General features: G+C 36.8%; 1 protein-coding gene across 1 annotated transcript; it reads left to right on the top strand.

The window, feature by feature from the left end:
* The first annotated feature begins 357 nt into the window (after positions 1-357).
* On the top strand, positions 358-16,507 carry LOC306886103 (N-lysine methyltransferase SMYD2-A-like). Its single transcript, XM_079442986.1, has 12 exons — positions 358-694; positions 2,283-2,346; positions 9,842-9,952; positions 12,085-12,145; positions 12,553-12,677; positions 13,503-13,570; positions 13,665-13,767; positions 14,164-14,274; positions 14,487-14,610; positions 15,165-15,339; positions 15,464-15,572; positions 15,703-16,507. The coding sequence occupies exons 1-12, from the start codon at positions 522-524 to the stop codon at positions 15,784-15,786; spliced, it is 1,308 nt and encodes a 435-aa protein (XP_079299112.1). The 5' UTR covers positions 358-521; the 3' UTR covers positions 15,787-16,507.
* Positions 16,508-17,092: the final 585 nt, after the last annotated feature.

The raw sequence follows: 17,092 nt of genomic DNA on the forward strand, positions 1-17,092 counted from the left end.
TTCTCGGAATCCAGATTTTCAAATAGTTGTCTCTCGGCCAAATATATTGTAATATCCTAAAAACCACACATCAATGGAAAGCTTATTTATTATTATTATAAATCTAAAAAAATAGATCCTGGTTTTGTGGTCTAGGGTCACAAATGTGTCCCATGGCATTACAGTCTTTGATTTTTTGCGCAGCCGTTGTGATTTTTGGAGAAATTTTCAGAGATCTACCGGTTTATTTCACAAGCAATAACCATGCCTCACTTCCGCCTGATGAGCACGCGATGGCACCATGAGGCCAAATAACGAGGTCGCAGGTGGACTCTCTCTCGCGGACGGGCTTTAGGACCGCTGGGCGTAAGCCGCGTCTCTGCTGTGCAGCTCGTTCATGTTCAGAGTCGTTTCGCCGAGCATGTGGTGTGGCAGTGGCGTTACTACACTTGCCGCAGTCACTGACTAAACCGACTGAGACCGAGACTCCGCTTTCTGACGAGTGCAAGGAAGTGTGACACGCGAGCAGAAGGTCAAGAGCGATGAAAACCGAGGGAATTGATGGCACCGAAAGGTTTTTGAGCCCCGGGAAAGGCCGTGGACTCAAAGCCACAAAGCATTTCAAAGTTGGTGATCTAGTGTTCGCCTGTCCGGCGTTTGCTTACGTGCTGACCGTGAACGAGAGAGGCGGACACTGCGAATGCTGCTTTACCAGGTCAGCGCTCCTTATAAGTCCACGTCTGACACTTTGTGTCTTTGTGCACGAGACTAGAGCCTCATGGCGTGTTGTTTACGGGTGTTTCATTTGACAGTGCATGCACGCAAAGCAGCGTAGTAATATTGATTAACTTTAATAATAGTTCACAATCGAATTTGTTTTGATAATGACATGTTTGACAGGCATTTAATCTGCATTCACTTCGGGGCTGATCCCTCTTAAAGATGGCTGGCACATGCTTTTCTGTTTGCACTGCTGTTTAAATGCTGCTGGGTCATGCACTGGGAAGGGTGACCCACTTTGTATACACGTCCAACACGGCCAGTGAGTGCTCTGGAGGAATGTTCAGTGAAATAAATGTTTACTGGAAACTTGTGTGATGAGAGAAATCCTCAAGATGCAATGACCGCACCTCTCTTCTGTAAGCAAATGTCAGTTCAGACTGTATACATTATTATTTTATGCATTTTAATGAAAGCTTTTGGTTTTATTGATGCATATAATTACAGCGTGTGATGATTTGAGGTACAACAGAGTTACTGCGAGTTTAGAATCAGTGGATTTGTATCATTTTTGCATCTTTCGTGTTGTTACACTGAAGGTAAAGTATGACGTTATTCCATGGAACAAGTAAGGAGATGTGAAATTTAGCATGAAATAAAAAATCAGCCTTATATTTTTGAATTAATGATGTAGAGCTTATTTTGAACAGTTCAACCATGCATATTTTCAAATGTAACTTGATTTCAAAATAATCTAAGTTGATTTTCTGGTGACGTAAGCAGGACTTCTCCAATCATTTAGTCTGCTTAAACTCTGCCTACATCTCAAAATCCCAAATCTGTTCGACTCTGATCTGGTGCTACTTCCAGTTCATTGCGACTTCAAAAGCATAGCACACCTAAAAATGAAATTTGTCGTCATTAATTCACATTCATGTCGTTCTAGATTCATGTCCAAGACTTCATCTTGGAAACACAAAATAAGATCCTTTTAATGAATTTATTTTCCTCCATTGAATGTCCATACTACTAAAACTGATGCTTCGAGATGTTCATAAAGATATTTAATCCAAGCGTATAAAGGATAGTTTAGCTAAAACGAATATTTTGCCACCATTTACTCACCTTCTAAAAACTGTATGACTTTCTTCTGTGGCACATAAAAGATATTTTGAGAAATATGTATTTATCAATGGGCACCAAAACAGGTTGCCAACATTCTTCAAAATATCATCTTTTATGTTCAGCAGAAGAAAGTCATACAGGTTTGAAACAATATCTGGGTAAATGATGATGATGACAGATTTTTTTGAGTGAACTTTAAGGAGAATGACAGACTCCACCACTTTTTATTGTATGGAAAAAAGATGCAATGAAATTGAAAGGTGACCTTGGCTGTCATTCTAACACCTCCTTTTGTGTTCCACAGAATAATGAAAGTGTTATGTGTTTTGAAAGATGTAAGGGTGAATAAATGATGACAGAAATTCATTTTTGGGTGAACAGTCCTTTCAACATGGAGGGAAATAGTGGTGAATTGAGAATCATCTGACCAATTTAATTATGTGTTATTTCATTCACAGGAGAGAAGGGCTGTCGAAGTGTGGAAAATGTAAACAGGCCTATTATTGCAATGTAGAGTGTCAGGTAAGTCTGTTTGTGATCTTAATGGGTTGATGAAGGAAATGAAATCATAGTCTCTGTGTGGATTTGCTCCATTGACTTTTACAGAAATAGTTCACTCAAATGAAAATTCTGTCGTTATTTACTACTTCATATAATGTGGAACACAAAAAGAGAATTTTTTTGAAGAATATTCAAACCACTCTTTTCCATGCCAGACAGTCCATAGTGACCAGGCTGTCAAGCTCACAAAAAGGAAATAAAAATAATAATAAAAAATAGCTTTTTATGATCTGCTATGAATGCTGTGTAGTCATATAGTGTGAACTGGTCAAAGCTGTTATTATGTCATGGGATGTACGCTGGAATGCTGTATTGACCAATCAGAAGCCACATACATAATGATCTGTTCTATAAAATAAATTTTGCTCTGTCAGCATATATCAGAGCTTTTTTTCCCAATGCTTAGTACTTACACTACAGTGCTCTAATTGTGAGGATGGTCCCACTGGAGCAACGATAGCTGAAGTGCTTTTTCTGTGTATGAGTCAGAGTAGCACAGTCTCAGAATGAACTCCATAGATAATGGACTCTCTTCACCTGGAATCACACCTGTAAACTTTGTGTTAGCAGCTCAAAATCAGCTGGACCTCCACCACTCTTTGCTGCATATTTAAGACCAATTTTGATCCATTCTCCAAAGCAATTATCCTGTGTAGTGTCACGGGGTAGCTGAACAGTTTTGATATATATGTAATAATTTGTGTCGATAGTAAATACTAGATAATATGGTTTGATTTAGACAACACAGTCTGCAAGAGTGGTATAATAATGGCAGTTTAAAGGGGTCATATGATGCGATTTCAAGTTTTCCTTTCTCTTTGGAGTGTTGCAAGCTGTTTGTGCATAGATGAGATCCCTGAAGTTGAGACCAAAGACTAAAGTCTCAAAACCAAAGAGCGATTCTTTATAAAAGTTAAGACTTGGGGGCGTTAAGACGCCCCCCTAAAACGGCTCATTCAAACACGCCCCCGCATGTCTACGTCACGATGTGGGGAGATTTTCATAACACCGCCCAAATGTATATGCAAAGAAAGAGGGTGTGATTTTTATTCCCGCTGTAGTATTGTTGCTGTCATCGGCGCCATGTCGTGGAGACGCTGTTTCATTGTGAAAGCGAAACTACTTTGTTTGGGATTCCAAAAGAGGACACAACTAGAAATCAGTGGTTAAGTTGTATTTACAACACTGTTCGAGAGCAATACAACGCAAATATTCGAGTGTGTGCAGTACATTTTACTGGGCACTCTTTCCTGAACCTGGCAGGAGAGTAGCCTACAATGCTGGCTTACACAAAGGCTGTTTCTATAAAGTGGGGCAATTCCAACTTTGCAAGGACAGTCTGACGCTTCTGACTCACAGCCTGTAAGTACGTTTCTGCCACTGACGATTCAAACACAAGTTTTGAGCTGTGTAGAGGAGTGCTTTTTGTTATTTCCCCGATCACAAATGCAGACACGGTAATGTTTACGCGGCACGATGCGACACGACATGTAAAAATAAACGGCGAATAAGTCATTATAATCAGTAATTATGTTCCCACTAGTTGCAACAAATGTTTAGTTTGTAATGGGTTTTATTGTTTGTCTCGTCAGCGTTAGGAAACGGCATCACAATATGGTGAGGGGCGTAACATTTATATTCGGCCACTGGATAGCTGGCCAATCAGAGCACGCCTCGCTTCTCAGAACGATGGGCTTTGTAAAAATCGACGCATTTCAGAAAGGCAGGGCATAGAAGAGTAACAATAATGTACACCAGTGCTTCTCAAAGTCCGGACTCCGGTCCAGATCCGGAGGGAATTTAATCCGGACCCGCCTCCATTTGATATCTCAAGAGCACTAATTATATTTCCTACTTTGATAAACGCATGTGAAACTTAAATCATTTGTTTAGTTTTTTTTTTTTGGAGATGGTCCGAAATGAAAGCGAAGGCGAGATATTCAAACTTTTCCTTCATGACATTTGTTGTCATGACATCCAGTGAGCATATGACGTTAGAAGTAATCAGGTGACATTTCACCACTAATATGAGTCCTTTTTTTTGTCACTTGTATGGCCATTTGACTTATAGAAGTGTCCAAGTGTTTCCCATAAATGGAGTTATTTGTGGTGGCTCGTCACGATATCAAAACTGACCGGCACAAATACCCTGATTTTCCAAAAGGCTTATATTTCATTGAAACATGAGCATTGCACGTTTCATAATAAAAATGCACCGCATGGGTTTTTATATGAATGTATCTTTGAAAAGAACCGACCGTTTTCAGAAAAGCTTGTTGTTTTCATTTTGTCTTTCCTGTATTGTAGCGTTTGCGAGCAAAGCACTGATTTGATTACAGCCGTTACCGGGGAAACCATTATATCTCCTGCTCCAACAGCACCTCCTGCTGGCAGAGAATCAATTTGCATGTGCAAGTCTGTGGGAAACACTGGTGTCTGTCAGCAAACATAAACAAAAAGCTTCAGAACTGTTTTGAGAAGGTGCTTAAAACCTGTTAACTGTCACGGGCCCACCGGTGGGCCCACTTGCCATTACATGTTTTAAACAGTAATATCTTAGTCTGAACCTAAAGCAATCTTGACAAACTATATATCGTTTGAAAGCTTAAAGACTCTAGTTTTCATATTTGGTGACTGATTTTTTAAATATTTTACAGAGCAACCGTAATTTATTCATTTGTAAGAAGAGTACTCATCAGACTCAGAGCGAGAACTAACCTTTACTTTGAAATAGTGATACATATATAAAATCATGAAAAATCAGCCATTCATGTTCATGTCAAATGTTCAGAAGATAACATTCTATTTTTTGAGGAAAAAAAAGATCTAAAAGTGTTTCGAATATAAAGAAAAAACAATAGGTTCTCAATTTTTGATGCAGCATGAACGATAACGTACGTCCAGGGTTCTTGTTGCATGTCTTTTATGTGCTTTTATGAGGATTAATTGAAATCAAATACTGCCATACCACCCATAATACTTCTGAATGTGATGTCTACATCATAAATATTGAGAAAAGAATGGAAAAAACATGTTTCAGATCACTCAAACCATATATGGAAATAGAGACGCCCTTATATGGTTACTAATGGGGTTTGATGGTCATCTACTGGAAAAGCTTGGTACTACGCCCAAACAAAATTTCACTGAAAGCTCATTTTTTGAGATATCAATCTCAAATTTGGAACACAACTTCTTCAGATTTTTGGTTTTGATTTTCTAGCAGTTTTAGAGTAAAACCTGTTATGTAAAATATATATTTTACATAAAATATAAATATTAAAATGTTTACATTTTAGACTTTCATAAACTTAAACTTCCATAACTTTTTTGTAATATAATATTTATAACGTTTTTCACCTCTACAATAATCTGCTAAGTGTCTTCTTTAAAAAGAGACCAACCTTAAGTATCTGCTCCAAACCATTCAAAAGTTATAACAATTTAAGTTTGAAATGTCATTTTCAGGCCTATACTCAAAAAGTGGAACCGACAGTTAACAGGTTAAGTGTTGAGCTGTAACGATTTACTATGAATTAGGCTGCTACTGCTACTACCACCACCTTGTGCCCTGCAATAAACAATTACTCTACTCTCTTTTATGAGATGAAGGGGGAAAAAAAGAAATAGACCAAATATATCGGCATAGAAAAACCCATATCGGTTGACCTCTAATGCTGACACTTGTTTTGCCACTTTTACACAGTGTCATTGATGTATTTTGAATGCAAAAGGCACTTTATTTTTTCAAAGAATTTGTGTTGATTTTATGTATTAAGTTTTTTTAATAACCAATTGTTCCGGTCCGGACCTTTGACGCTGATTAAAATTCAGATTTGGACCTTTGAATGTAGACTTTGAGAACCCCTGTACAGTATGTGGAAAATAATGTCTTTTTGCACTTTAAACCACATAAACACATTGCATTACTCCAAATACACCAAATATTGTTCTTTTTAGCAACGTCATATGACTCCTTTCAGCTTAAAGGAAAGCATACTACCATTCAGAAGTTTGAGGCCGGATTTTTTTTTAATTCAACAAGGATGCATTGAATTAATTTAGTAAATAATAAGAAGAAATGCTTTTTGAGCCAAATCGGCATATTAGAATGATTTCTGAAGGACTACGTGGCGTGAAGCCTGGGATAATGGATGCTGAGAATTTTGCTCTGCTATTAAAGGAATATGAAATAAAAAAACATTCAGTGTGGAAAAATATTTTTCAAGGCACGTCAGTGTCTATAACTTTTTATCTTTTTGAGCATTATCAACTCTGGATGATAGATAGTAAAGCCCAGAGTCTCTTCTTTCCAAAGATACCTAATTTGTTTGTGTAAGCACACTTTGTCACAAACTGTTACCATTTTAATTCAGGTAGGTTATTTTCACCTGCGAGGCCCTAAATGGGGTTGAAGGTTAACAGGTTAAAATATATTAACAGAAAACATTAATTTCAAATTGTTGTAATAGTTCACAATATTACTGTTTTTACTTTCTTTATTAAATAAACTATAGCATTTAAGAGACTTTTGAATAGTAATGCATCTCTCATCAATGCAATAATTCTCATATTGACTTCCTTCCGAAAGGCTTTAAAATATTTATTTTATCTAATAAACGTTGTATAAGACAGCACAGTTGACGCATTTCCTCATTCATGAGTTCCTCCAGGATGAGCAATGGGGATAGTGGTCTATGGAGACCACAGCCAGAGTGACAGCTCTGTAATTGATCTTTGCTGGTGAGCGCCAAGCAGTGTCGAAAATCTAGCACTGAAAATAAAGATCATCAATAATCCATTTGCACTTTACCACAAGGCCCTTCTGTCTCGTCTCTGCTGTTTTTGTGCGTTGTACAAGTTGTGGCATTAGAATCAGCCCATCCATCATCATACGGCTGTTGGATGGTTCTGTTCACGCTTGTCCCTTTATAGGTCCTTGTTTTTTGTCTGAACTGTGTTGCAGAGTTACATAGATGAGCATTATATGTTAAAGAAATGTTATCCAAAAAATTTAAATTTGCAGAAAATTGATTTACCATTAGCCCTCCTAGATGTGAGTTTGTTTGTTCATTGGAAGAGATTTGGAGAAATGTAGCATTACATCACTTGCTCACCAATGGATCCTCTGGAGTTAATGGGTGCCGTCAAAATGAGTCTAAACAGCTGATAAAAAGAAAGTAATTAAGTAATTCACACAATTTTTTGTGAAGCGATTGTGAAACTTTGTTTGAAATGAGCAAATCCATTATTAAAACATTTTAACTTTAAGCCGTTACTGAGCTAATAGAGTCCTCTATCAATAATATTCAAAAAGTTGTCTTGTCTGAATCAGGTGAGAAAAGATCAAGCACTGTTTATGAGAAAAAACTGTTTAACATAGTGGATTTTGATGTGAGAGGACTTTTTCACTGGAGGCAGCGTTATTATGGATTATAGACTCTTATAGGCTCTTAGAGGTTTTCGGCTGTCCCGTGAAGCGATTGGTGAAACAATCGTGGTGAATCAGAAATCTCTGCGATTGTTTCACGATGCGTCTTTCGTCTGGGACAGCTGAAAATTGTGCAGTGTGTCTCGGGCTTTAAAGCTGTGGTCTCAAACTCAATTCCTGGAGGGCCGCAGCTCTGCAGAGTTTAGCTCCAACCAGCTCTAAATCACACCTGCTTGGAAGTTTCTTGTAATTCTGAAGACCTTGATTAGCTGGATCAGGTGTGTTTGAATAAAAATTCTGTCATTAATTACTCGCCCTCGTGTCATTCCAATCCCGTAAGACCTTCATTCGTCTTCAGAATACAAATTAAGATAGTTTTGATTAAATCCAAGAGCTTTTTGACCCTGCATAAACATCAACGCAACTGACATGATCAAGGCCCAGAAAGGTAGTAAGGACATTGATAAAATAGTTCAAATGGTTTAACAGGAATATTATGAAGCTACGAGAATACTTTTTGTGTGCAAAGTAAACAAAAATAATGACTTTATCAACTTAGCCCGGATGCACTGCACCTTGCCAACAAGCAGATTTTCATAAGCATGTCTAAAGATTTCAAAACAGAGCAAGACTTTGGAAAAGAAGAAATTGTAAAATAAAGTTATTTTTGTTTTCTTTGCGCACAAAAAGTATTCTCATAGAATTAGGTTTGAACCACTGATGTCACATGGGCGAAAGTCCTTACTACCTTTCTGGGCCTTGAACGTGTCAGTTGCGTTGCTGTCTATGCAGGGTCAAAAAGTTCTTGGATTTCATCAAAAATATCTTAATTTGTGTTCCAAAAAATGAACGAAGCTCTTACGGGTTTGGAACGACATAAGGGTGAGTTATTAATGATGGAATTTTAATTTTTGGGTGAACCTATCCCTTTAAATTGATAGGCTGGATAGATTGAACTATTCCTTTGTTATCGTCAGCTTCTCCAAGGAGGAAATGTAGAGCATATTTGTTTTGTCATTCCCAACTATTATGCACCATTGTCAGCGTAAATGACTTCCAGGAAGTCTCACCCCAAAATCACACTATTGATTTTGACATGTCTGACCAAAGTGTTCAAATAAACAGAAATGTTTTGATAGCACCACTCTGTTTACACTCCTTAGAAAGGAAGCTATAAATGGTTGTCATTGGCAAAGGAAGAGTATTTTATTGCAGAAAAAATACACCCTTTTGTCCACTTAAATATAAAAAGCAAAAGTAAAAAAAAAAGAACAGCAAACCAATATAGTTTAAGCACTGATCATCAAGCAAGTCTGCGTAGCCTGTTTATTTTAAGGGACTTGGTTGTTGCTCTATTCCTAAATTGGCCACGCTGTTGCTATGACAATCCATCTTGAACGCATTAGGGATCAGTTTCTGTTTGCTCGCCAGAACACAGGATTTAGGTTATTCGTTGCCCAGTAGCCTGTGAGGCAGCCTGAGACTAATTCAAAGTCTTATCTCTTAGGAATTCTCGTATTCGCCTTGAGGCTCCATTCAATTTGAAAGCATGACTCATCAAACGGAAGCGAGCCGACATCCGATCAGTTGTATCAAAAGCATATCACCTCAAAAAGAAGAGCTGCGACCCTTCATACTGGGTTTTACTGAGCTCTGAGTGTGTTATGTTGTTTGTCGGAGTATATGTTATGATCTGCCGATTCAGTATAAAAATATGCGATAACACTTTAGTGTAGGCACCCATTCTCACTATTAACTAGTTGCTTATTAGCATGCCTATCAACATATTCACTGTTTATTAGTACTCATAAAGAACATATTCTGCATGACTATATTCTGCAGCCCTAATCCTACCCAATACCTTAACTTAACAGCTAACTTACTATTAATAAACCGTAAATTAGGAGCTTATTGAGGCAAACGTCGTAGTTGGTTTGTTAATAGCGAGAATTGGACCTTAAAATAAAGTGTGACCAAATATGCTATATTTGTGTGAAAATAAACATGTTCTTGTCCTTCCCTCAGAGAGGAGACTGGCCCATGCACAAGCTGGAGTGCTCAGCCATATGCGCATCTGGAGAAAACTGGTGTCCATCAGAAACAGTGCGACTGGTCGCCAGAATAATTCTGAAACAGGTGAGGAAGACATACTTTTTTGGCATGACAGTATAACTCTATTTTCATAAATGGATAGTCCTCCCAAAAAATAAAACTCAAAATAACAGATTTTGTTAAATACTGTTTTTGCCCATACAATGAAAGTCGGTGGGTTCCAATATTTCATTTCTGGGTGAACTGTCCCTTCTACACAAAGTGCCACACTGTATGACATATTCAGACACACTCAGATTGTAACATTATTACTTTGGTTGCATGAATGCCAAATGCTCTAGCAGTGTTGTTTTAGCATTACTTATATGCTATTATAGTATTAATTAATATTTAATTTTAATTTTAGTTCAAGCTTTAGTAATTTTGTTGTGCTTTTGTCATTTTTATTATTTTTTTTGTGTGTATGTATATGTTTGTGTGTACACACATATATTTACCTTTTAATTTATTATTTCAGTTTTAGTTAATGCTTCAAATGAAACATTTCAGATAGTTTTCAAAGCAACATTTCTAATTTTAATGTTTTTTTTTTGTTTTTTTTCAACTTTCAATTAACGAAAAAAATATTAATAGCTTTAGGTAACAGCAATGACACTGCTTTAAAGTCACTTACCTCTTGGTAACTTTTCATGCACATGTACTAAACGCTATTATTATTACACTTAATGATATTTTGCTGACTAACTTTCCCTAGTTGGACGTTTACTGTAAATTTACTAAAAGGTAGTAATTACATTTGAGTCTCTGCTAGAACTTTACTGCCTGTTAGAACTTAAAACGGTTTTTGGCTGTGTTAACTGTGTTGAGGAGGCAGCTCTCCAGCTGGTCTGCTGTAATAATGTCTATATCTACAGCCACTCTACTCATGAGTACTTCAGTTCAACAGAGTAAGAGAGGTCTAGTGCAGTCACAATCCTCACTTGCTAATTACGGGAGTCGTTTTGTGGTGCCGTTTTAAGTCAGCAATATCTTCAGATCCTGCAGCTTTACATTAAAGGAGATGATATTATTTTCTCTGAATGTGTTGAGAAAAAAATAGTATCTGATATGAAGAGGTCAGAGAAGAGGCAGCTTGCTCAAAAACAAAGCATTGAGGAATATAATCACCATGATTTGTACCATTACACATTGTTTGCTATTTTAATGTATTTTAAAATGTCAATCATTTCTGTGATGGAATAGCTGTATTTTCAGCAGCTATTACTCCAGTCTTCAGTGTCACATGATCCTTCAGAAATCATTCTAATATGCTGATGTGGTGCTCAACAAACACAATGTATTTATAATGTTGAAAACACTTGTACTGCTTAATATTTGTTTGGATACCATGTCGCATTTTTCAGGATTCATTGATGAATAGAAAGTTAAAAAGAGCAGCATTTATTTGCAATAGAAATCTTTAGTAAAATTATAATTGTTTTTATTGTCGCTTTTGAGCATAGTAATGGACATTGTTTTAGAAATTAATACATTGCTTAATTCATTCATAAATTAGTTCCTCCATCCGATGGGGTTTTTATTCATGCGCCCGAACACAGAGCATCAAGGCAGCGAAAACAGCACCAATCTCTTCACTCGTCTTCAAAATCCATCCAGATCAAGGAATTCAGACAACAGGATGTAACACAAACAAATATCTCTGTATGTTGTCTATGAAAGCAGCATTTATTGAGTTTCAGACACAGGCAGAGAGGGAGTATGAAGAAACGCAGATCTTCCGGCTGTACCTGTTACATTGCGCAGATGATTAACCTTCACTGGTGTGAAAACACGGATTGGTTTTCTTTTTTTGAAAAGGTCACCAGTAGTAATATTCAGTCTTTTTTTAAGAATCAGTGCAATTCAGCGCGCAGCCGATGATTTAGTCTAAGTTTAGATTTAGATGTAGCATTTTCAGTGCTGCTCTGGCACATATGGTGCTACCATGTGTTTTTCATGGATGTCTTTTTTTCTGAATGCATCAGCCCCGGCAGCTCTCCCTGTGACTCACTCAGCCGACACATGGCGCTTTGTGTCACACAGCAAGCGCCGTTAGACATTTGGCCGGAAAACTGTTGTCTTCTCAAACACTGAAACAAGTATTTGATTTGCATGTTTGACTATTTGCAAGTGTCACATCAAATCTAACTTGTTTTAAACATTTTCTTGTTTTTCAGAAGTGCCAAACAGAAAGGACTCCTTCAGAAAGAGTGTTGACTCTTAGAGAATTAGAAGCACGTGAGTCTCTAGTTGTTCTCTGAGTGAGCCAAACATTGTCCTTATACGGTTTTAAAAATGCAAAGGCTTTTGCTTAAATGAGGGTTTGAAGTTGAAGTCAGTAAAGCCAGTGACTTTCCACACCTGTTTAATGACCCTTACCAGCTGCTGTGTTGGCTGTCTCCGATATATGATGCCTGGAGTTGGACTTCAAGCCTTTAAGTCTCAAATTGTAACTAGTGGAGCCACAAAAAAAGTCAGACATTGTGTGTTTTGATGTAAAGAGAGCTATTTCTGCTGTTGCCCTGAAATTCAATTATATATTATTATACTACCAGTATCCAAATTGTGGCATAATTTGGATAATGTAAGACTGGAGTCTTTTTGAATATTAAATGTTAATTGCCTTTTCTGTGCATGTTTGTCAGATCTGGACAAGCTAGATGATGAGAAGAATGAGATGAATGATACAGACATTGCTGCACTACACCACTTTTACTCCCAACATCTCGATTTTCCTGATAATGCAGCACTTACAGAACTCTTCGCTCAGGTAAAGCTAACTGTTTTTCATTTCTGTATAACTTTGGAACTTGTTTTTACTAAATGTGTATATAGAGAGGAATTATCAGTTTATTTGATATGATTTCATGGATATACACCAATGAAACAATACATTAAATCATGGAATAAACAGAAGTATTTGAAACTGACTCACCTTTTTTCTACTGAATAAAAAGCCTAATTAAAATAATCACATTGCTGCTTTTAGTTTGTATTGCTATCAAAATCATGCAGACTAAGTTTTATATTAAATTAAGTTTTATGTTGTATTCATTAAAGTTGTGAATGCATACTTTATAAAATGTAAAAAAATTCCCAATATGTTTTTCCAAAACATCAAAAATAAAAATTGTCATGATTTAGTCAACCAGTAAAAACTGTAAGACTTGCTTTCTTCTATGGAACTTAAGAAAGATAATGATATTTTGAGAAATATCTCATTGTTTTCAGTGCCAATGGTAATTAAACAATATCTTCTTTTGTGTTCCACAGAAGAAAACGGTCATACAGCTTAGGGAATGTAATTGATGACACAATTTTTGGTAAACTTTAAAGAGAAAGTGTCTATTCACTGTATGGAAAAATGTGTGATCAAAATGAACCGTAACTTTGATTGTCATTCAGTCTAGCATTTCATTTTATGGTCCTTGGAAGAATGAAAATATTAACCATTTTGAAAAATCCAACACACAATATTTTTCACTCCAATCCACATACTCCATTCATGGAAAGTTCCAAGTCTGTGTGTCCATGACATTAATGCGGTGAACGTTTCGGGCAAACGCGTGGTAATTCCTCCCTTTCTACACCATAGGTGAACTGTAATGGCTTCACCATTGAAGATGAGGAGCTGTCTCATTTGGGTTCTGCTGTATTTCCAGAGTAAGGTTCATAGAAATCAAAACCATTGCCGTGATCTCAATATGTTAAATACTTATGAGTATTTTAATGTTTTTATTGTTGTTGTTTGTGGTAGCGTTGCTCTGATGAACCACAGCTGTAGCCCAAATGTGATTGTGACATATAAAGGTACAGTGGCCGAGGTGAGAGCAGTGCAGGACATCAGCCCTGAAGAAGAGGTGAGACAAGCCACGCCATGAACATGTCATTTAAAAAAAAAACATTGCTGCTTATTTCACCGTTCATGTATAAAAAGTGACTCAAATTATATGCTCAATATAATGCTTAGTTTTTGCTGAAAAGCAACAGCTCTTCAGTCTTTACTGACTGGCCAGACCTAATATGATTTTCCATTGTGTAACATTCAAGAAGCCTTTGTTGTGTATAATTTACCATTATAGCCATTGTCATTAAATAGTAAAATGAAATATAAAATGCTTTGTAATATTTTCCTGAAAGTCAGTATTGAATTTCCTGACATCTATCATCTTATCATCTAAGTATTGCATAATTATGTCGTTACTAATTTAATTGCGGTATATTGTGTGACCCTCCTCTTTGTTTCTCTTGAATAGATCTTCAACAGTTATATTGACCTCCTGTATCCAACAGAGGATCGAATTGAACGGTTAAGAGATTCTTACTTCTTCACATGTGACTGTAAAGAATGCACCTCTAAATCAAAGGTGAGTGTCATTTTAACCCTGTAATAAACAGGTTTTCAGAAACCCGTCTGATGTAGAAAGGCATAGGAAATCATCGTTTACAGTTTGTTGCACATGATTATTTTTGTGTGTGCATTTTGGAGCATGGCAAAATGTGTAATAATGGTTTAAATAAAAATGAATAATAAAGAGCTCAAATTGATATTTGTGGAATAACACCCTCTTATTTATAGGACAAAGCCAAAATGGAGTTCCAACAGAAGCTTAGCACTCCTCCAGAGGAAGAGGAAATCAAGCAGATGGTGATGTATGCCAGAAATGTCATTGAGGAGTTCAGGAGAGCGAAGCACTACAAAAATATCCTTCATTGGCCTTTTCTCTTTTGGATTCTGGGGTGGGTGGGTGTTTGTGTGTTAACGTTTATAGTTCTGTATAGTTCTGTCCTATTGCACAATATTTTGAATATGGGGCAATCCAGAGGCAGTGGGATATTTTTAGTCTCTGCTTGACGAAGCCGTGCTAGCCTTTGGGATATATTGTCACAAAACATACACTAGTATTTTTTTTACAATTCACAATTGCTTGTGAAGTCTGAGAAAAGGTAGACAGAAGCAGATCAATACTAAATGTTTTTTGCGAGTGGGATGAATTAATGCACATTCACATTTAGTCTAGAACTACAGTAACAGCATGTTCACACAGTGCACTGCCAGTCAGTAAATGGGGAAAAAAATAACTCAGATATTTTCTTGTAAATTAAAAAGTAATGCGTTACTTTACTAGTTACTTGAAAAAAAGTAATATTACGTAACTCGCGTTACTTGTAATGCGTTACCCCCAACACTGATATCTGATATCTTGTATATATCCTGAAGTGAAGGTTTTGTGGAAGTTCCTTAACTGCTAAGTACCCCCCAGTGAACTGCTGGAAATCTGTGAACTAAGCCTAGAGAAAATGGGTTCGATCTTTGCCGAAACCAATGTGTACATGTTGCACATGATATATCAGGCAATGGGAGTCTGTCTCTATATGCAGGATTGGGATGGAGCAATGAAATATGGAGAGAAAATTATCCAGCCCTACAGGTAATACTGGGTCCAGTGCATTTCCTCTCTAAATGTCTTACATTTTTTACATTTTAAAAGTTGAATAATAATGAACTCAGTGTGTCCACTTTATTAATCGTATTCAATGCACATATCTTTCTAGTGTGCACTATCCACCTTATTCACTGAATGTGGCTTCTATGTACCTGAAACTTGGAAGATTGTACCTAGGACTTGAGAAGAGGACACAAGGAGTTAAAGCTTTAAAGAAGGTAAGACGCTTGCAGTGCTAATATTAGATATGGGTGTCCCTTTTGAAATCCAAATGGAAAATATTAATTGCTGTAGACATTTTTAGACACATTTAGGCTTTACAAATTGTTGTGGATGAATTTGTCACAGGCTCTTGCAATCATGGACATTGCCCACGGTAAAGACCACCCATACATTGCTGAGATTAAGAAGGAAATGGAAGAGCAGAAATAATGGGAAGACATGGAGGAATATGCATCAAACGCTGGCATGTGTCTTATACCTCTCCTGGGAATATTAAAACAAAGTGATGTCAAAATTGTCTGTTCATCTGAGATGTCATTTAAATGACTTTTTGGTTTGTAAATAGATGGCCTGAGTCTGAAATATTTTGTTGCTTGTATTGTCTGCATTTTGAACAAATGTGCTGCACTGTTTTCTGTAAAGAAGGGCTAAGAATTAAGAATCATATCAATATATACCAGGTTTTTAACCAATATTTTGCCCTCTCATGTAGCAACAATCTACGAATGTAAATCACTTATATATTCTCAATAAGGCGAAAAGACTCAGATCACTGATTCTGTTTTACTTGTGTGTTTGCATGGATATTGTTTTGCGCTGATCAAAAGATATGGATACTGTTAAGATATTGGACTTCCAATCAATCAGTGCATTTCATAGTGTTACTTTCATTATTGCTTATTTGTTTGTTAAACGTTTGTTTGTTTAGTATTGTGCCATTTTGACAGGTAGCATGGGCAAAAAAAAAAAGGAAATTAAAAAAATATGCAGACTGCCACATGCAAAATTTTAATGTGACACTAAAGTAATAAATCCCTTAAGAAAAAAACTGACGACTTTGATTACAGTTTATTTACAACCCCATATGTGTGTATCAAATTAACACATGTATCTTTATATCATTAAATATATCCAGCGACTTGTAATCATCATCATCTGCTATTGTTTTTGTCATCAATCTCTACATAAGCTGTGTCACATCCCTGGCTGTAGCCATGGTGATGAAATTCATATATGGCTTGTACCATCTGCTGTGACCCAGAGCACGTGTTGGCAGAACCCTATGGAAGCAGTATGGTGCCATTCATCTCACCACAGATCATTGCATTCAGGAAGACAAACAGGAACAGAAGTGTAACTATTGAGAAGTGCATAACAGCAAGGGATTAAAAATCAATTCACATAAATCATATGGGGTGCATTTATTACGATCACCAGTTTGCACAAAGCCAGCAATAATACAGACAAGAGCGATGCTTAAAATAGTTTTCTTATAACAAATACGAATATTAAAGAGAGAGGATGAATTCCTTTGGAGCGATTATTTGTCTTCAGGTGTGTGTGTGTTATATTTTCTGCATCTCGTCAGTTGCCTGCATGTTTGGACGAGAGCTAAATAACTCGACCACCCGATTAGCCATTCGTTTCAGGGCCGAAATTATTATTTAGAAAATAATGGGTGGAGTTACATTCGAATGGATAGGAGTGGCCAATCAGAGCCCGATATGTTCTTACG

Source organism: Barbus barbus (genome assembly GCF_936440315.1).
Source record: "Barbus barbus genome assembly, chromosome: 20".
Lineage (NCBI taxonomy): Eukaryota > Metazoa > Chordata > Actinopteri > Cypriniformes > Cyprinidae > Barbus > Barbus barbus.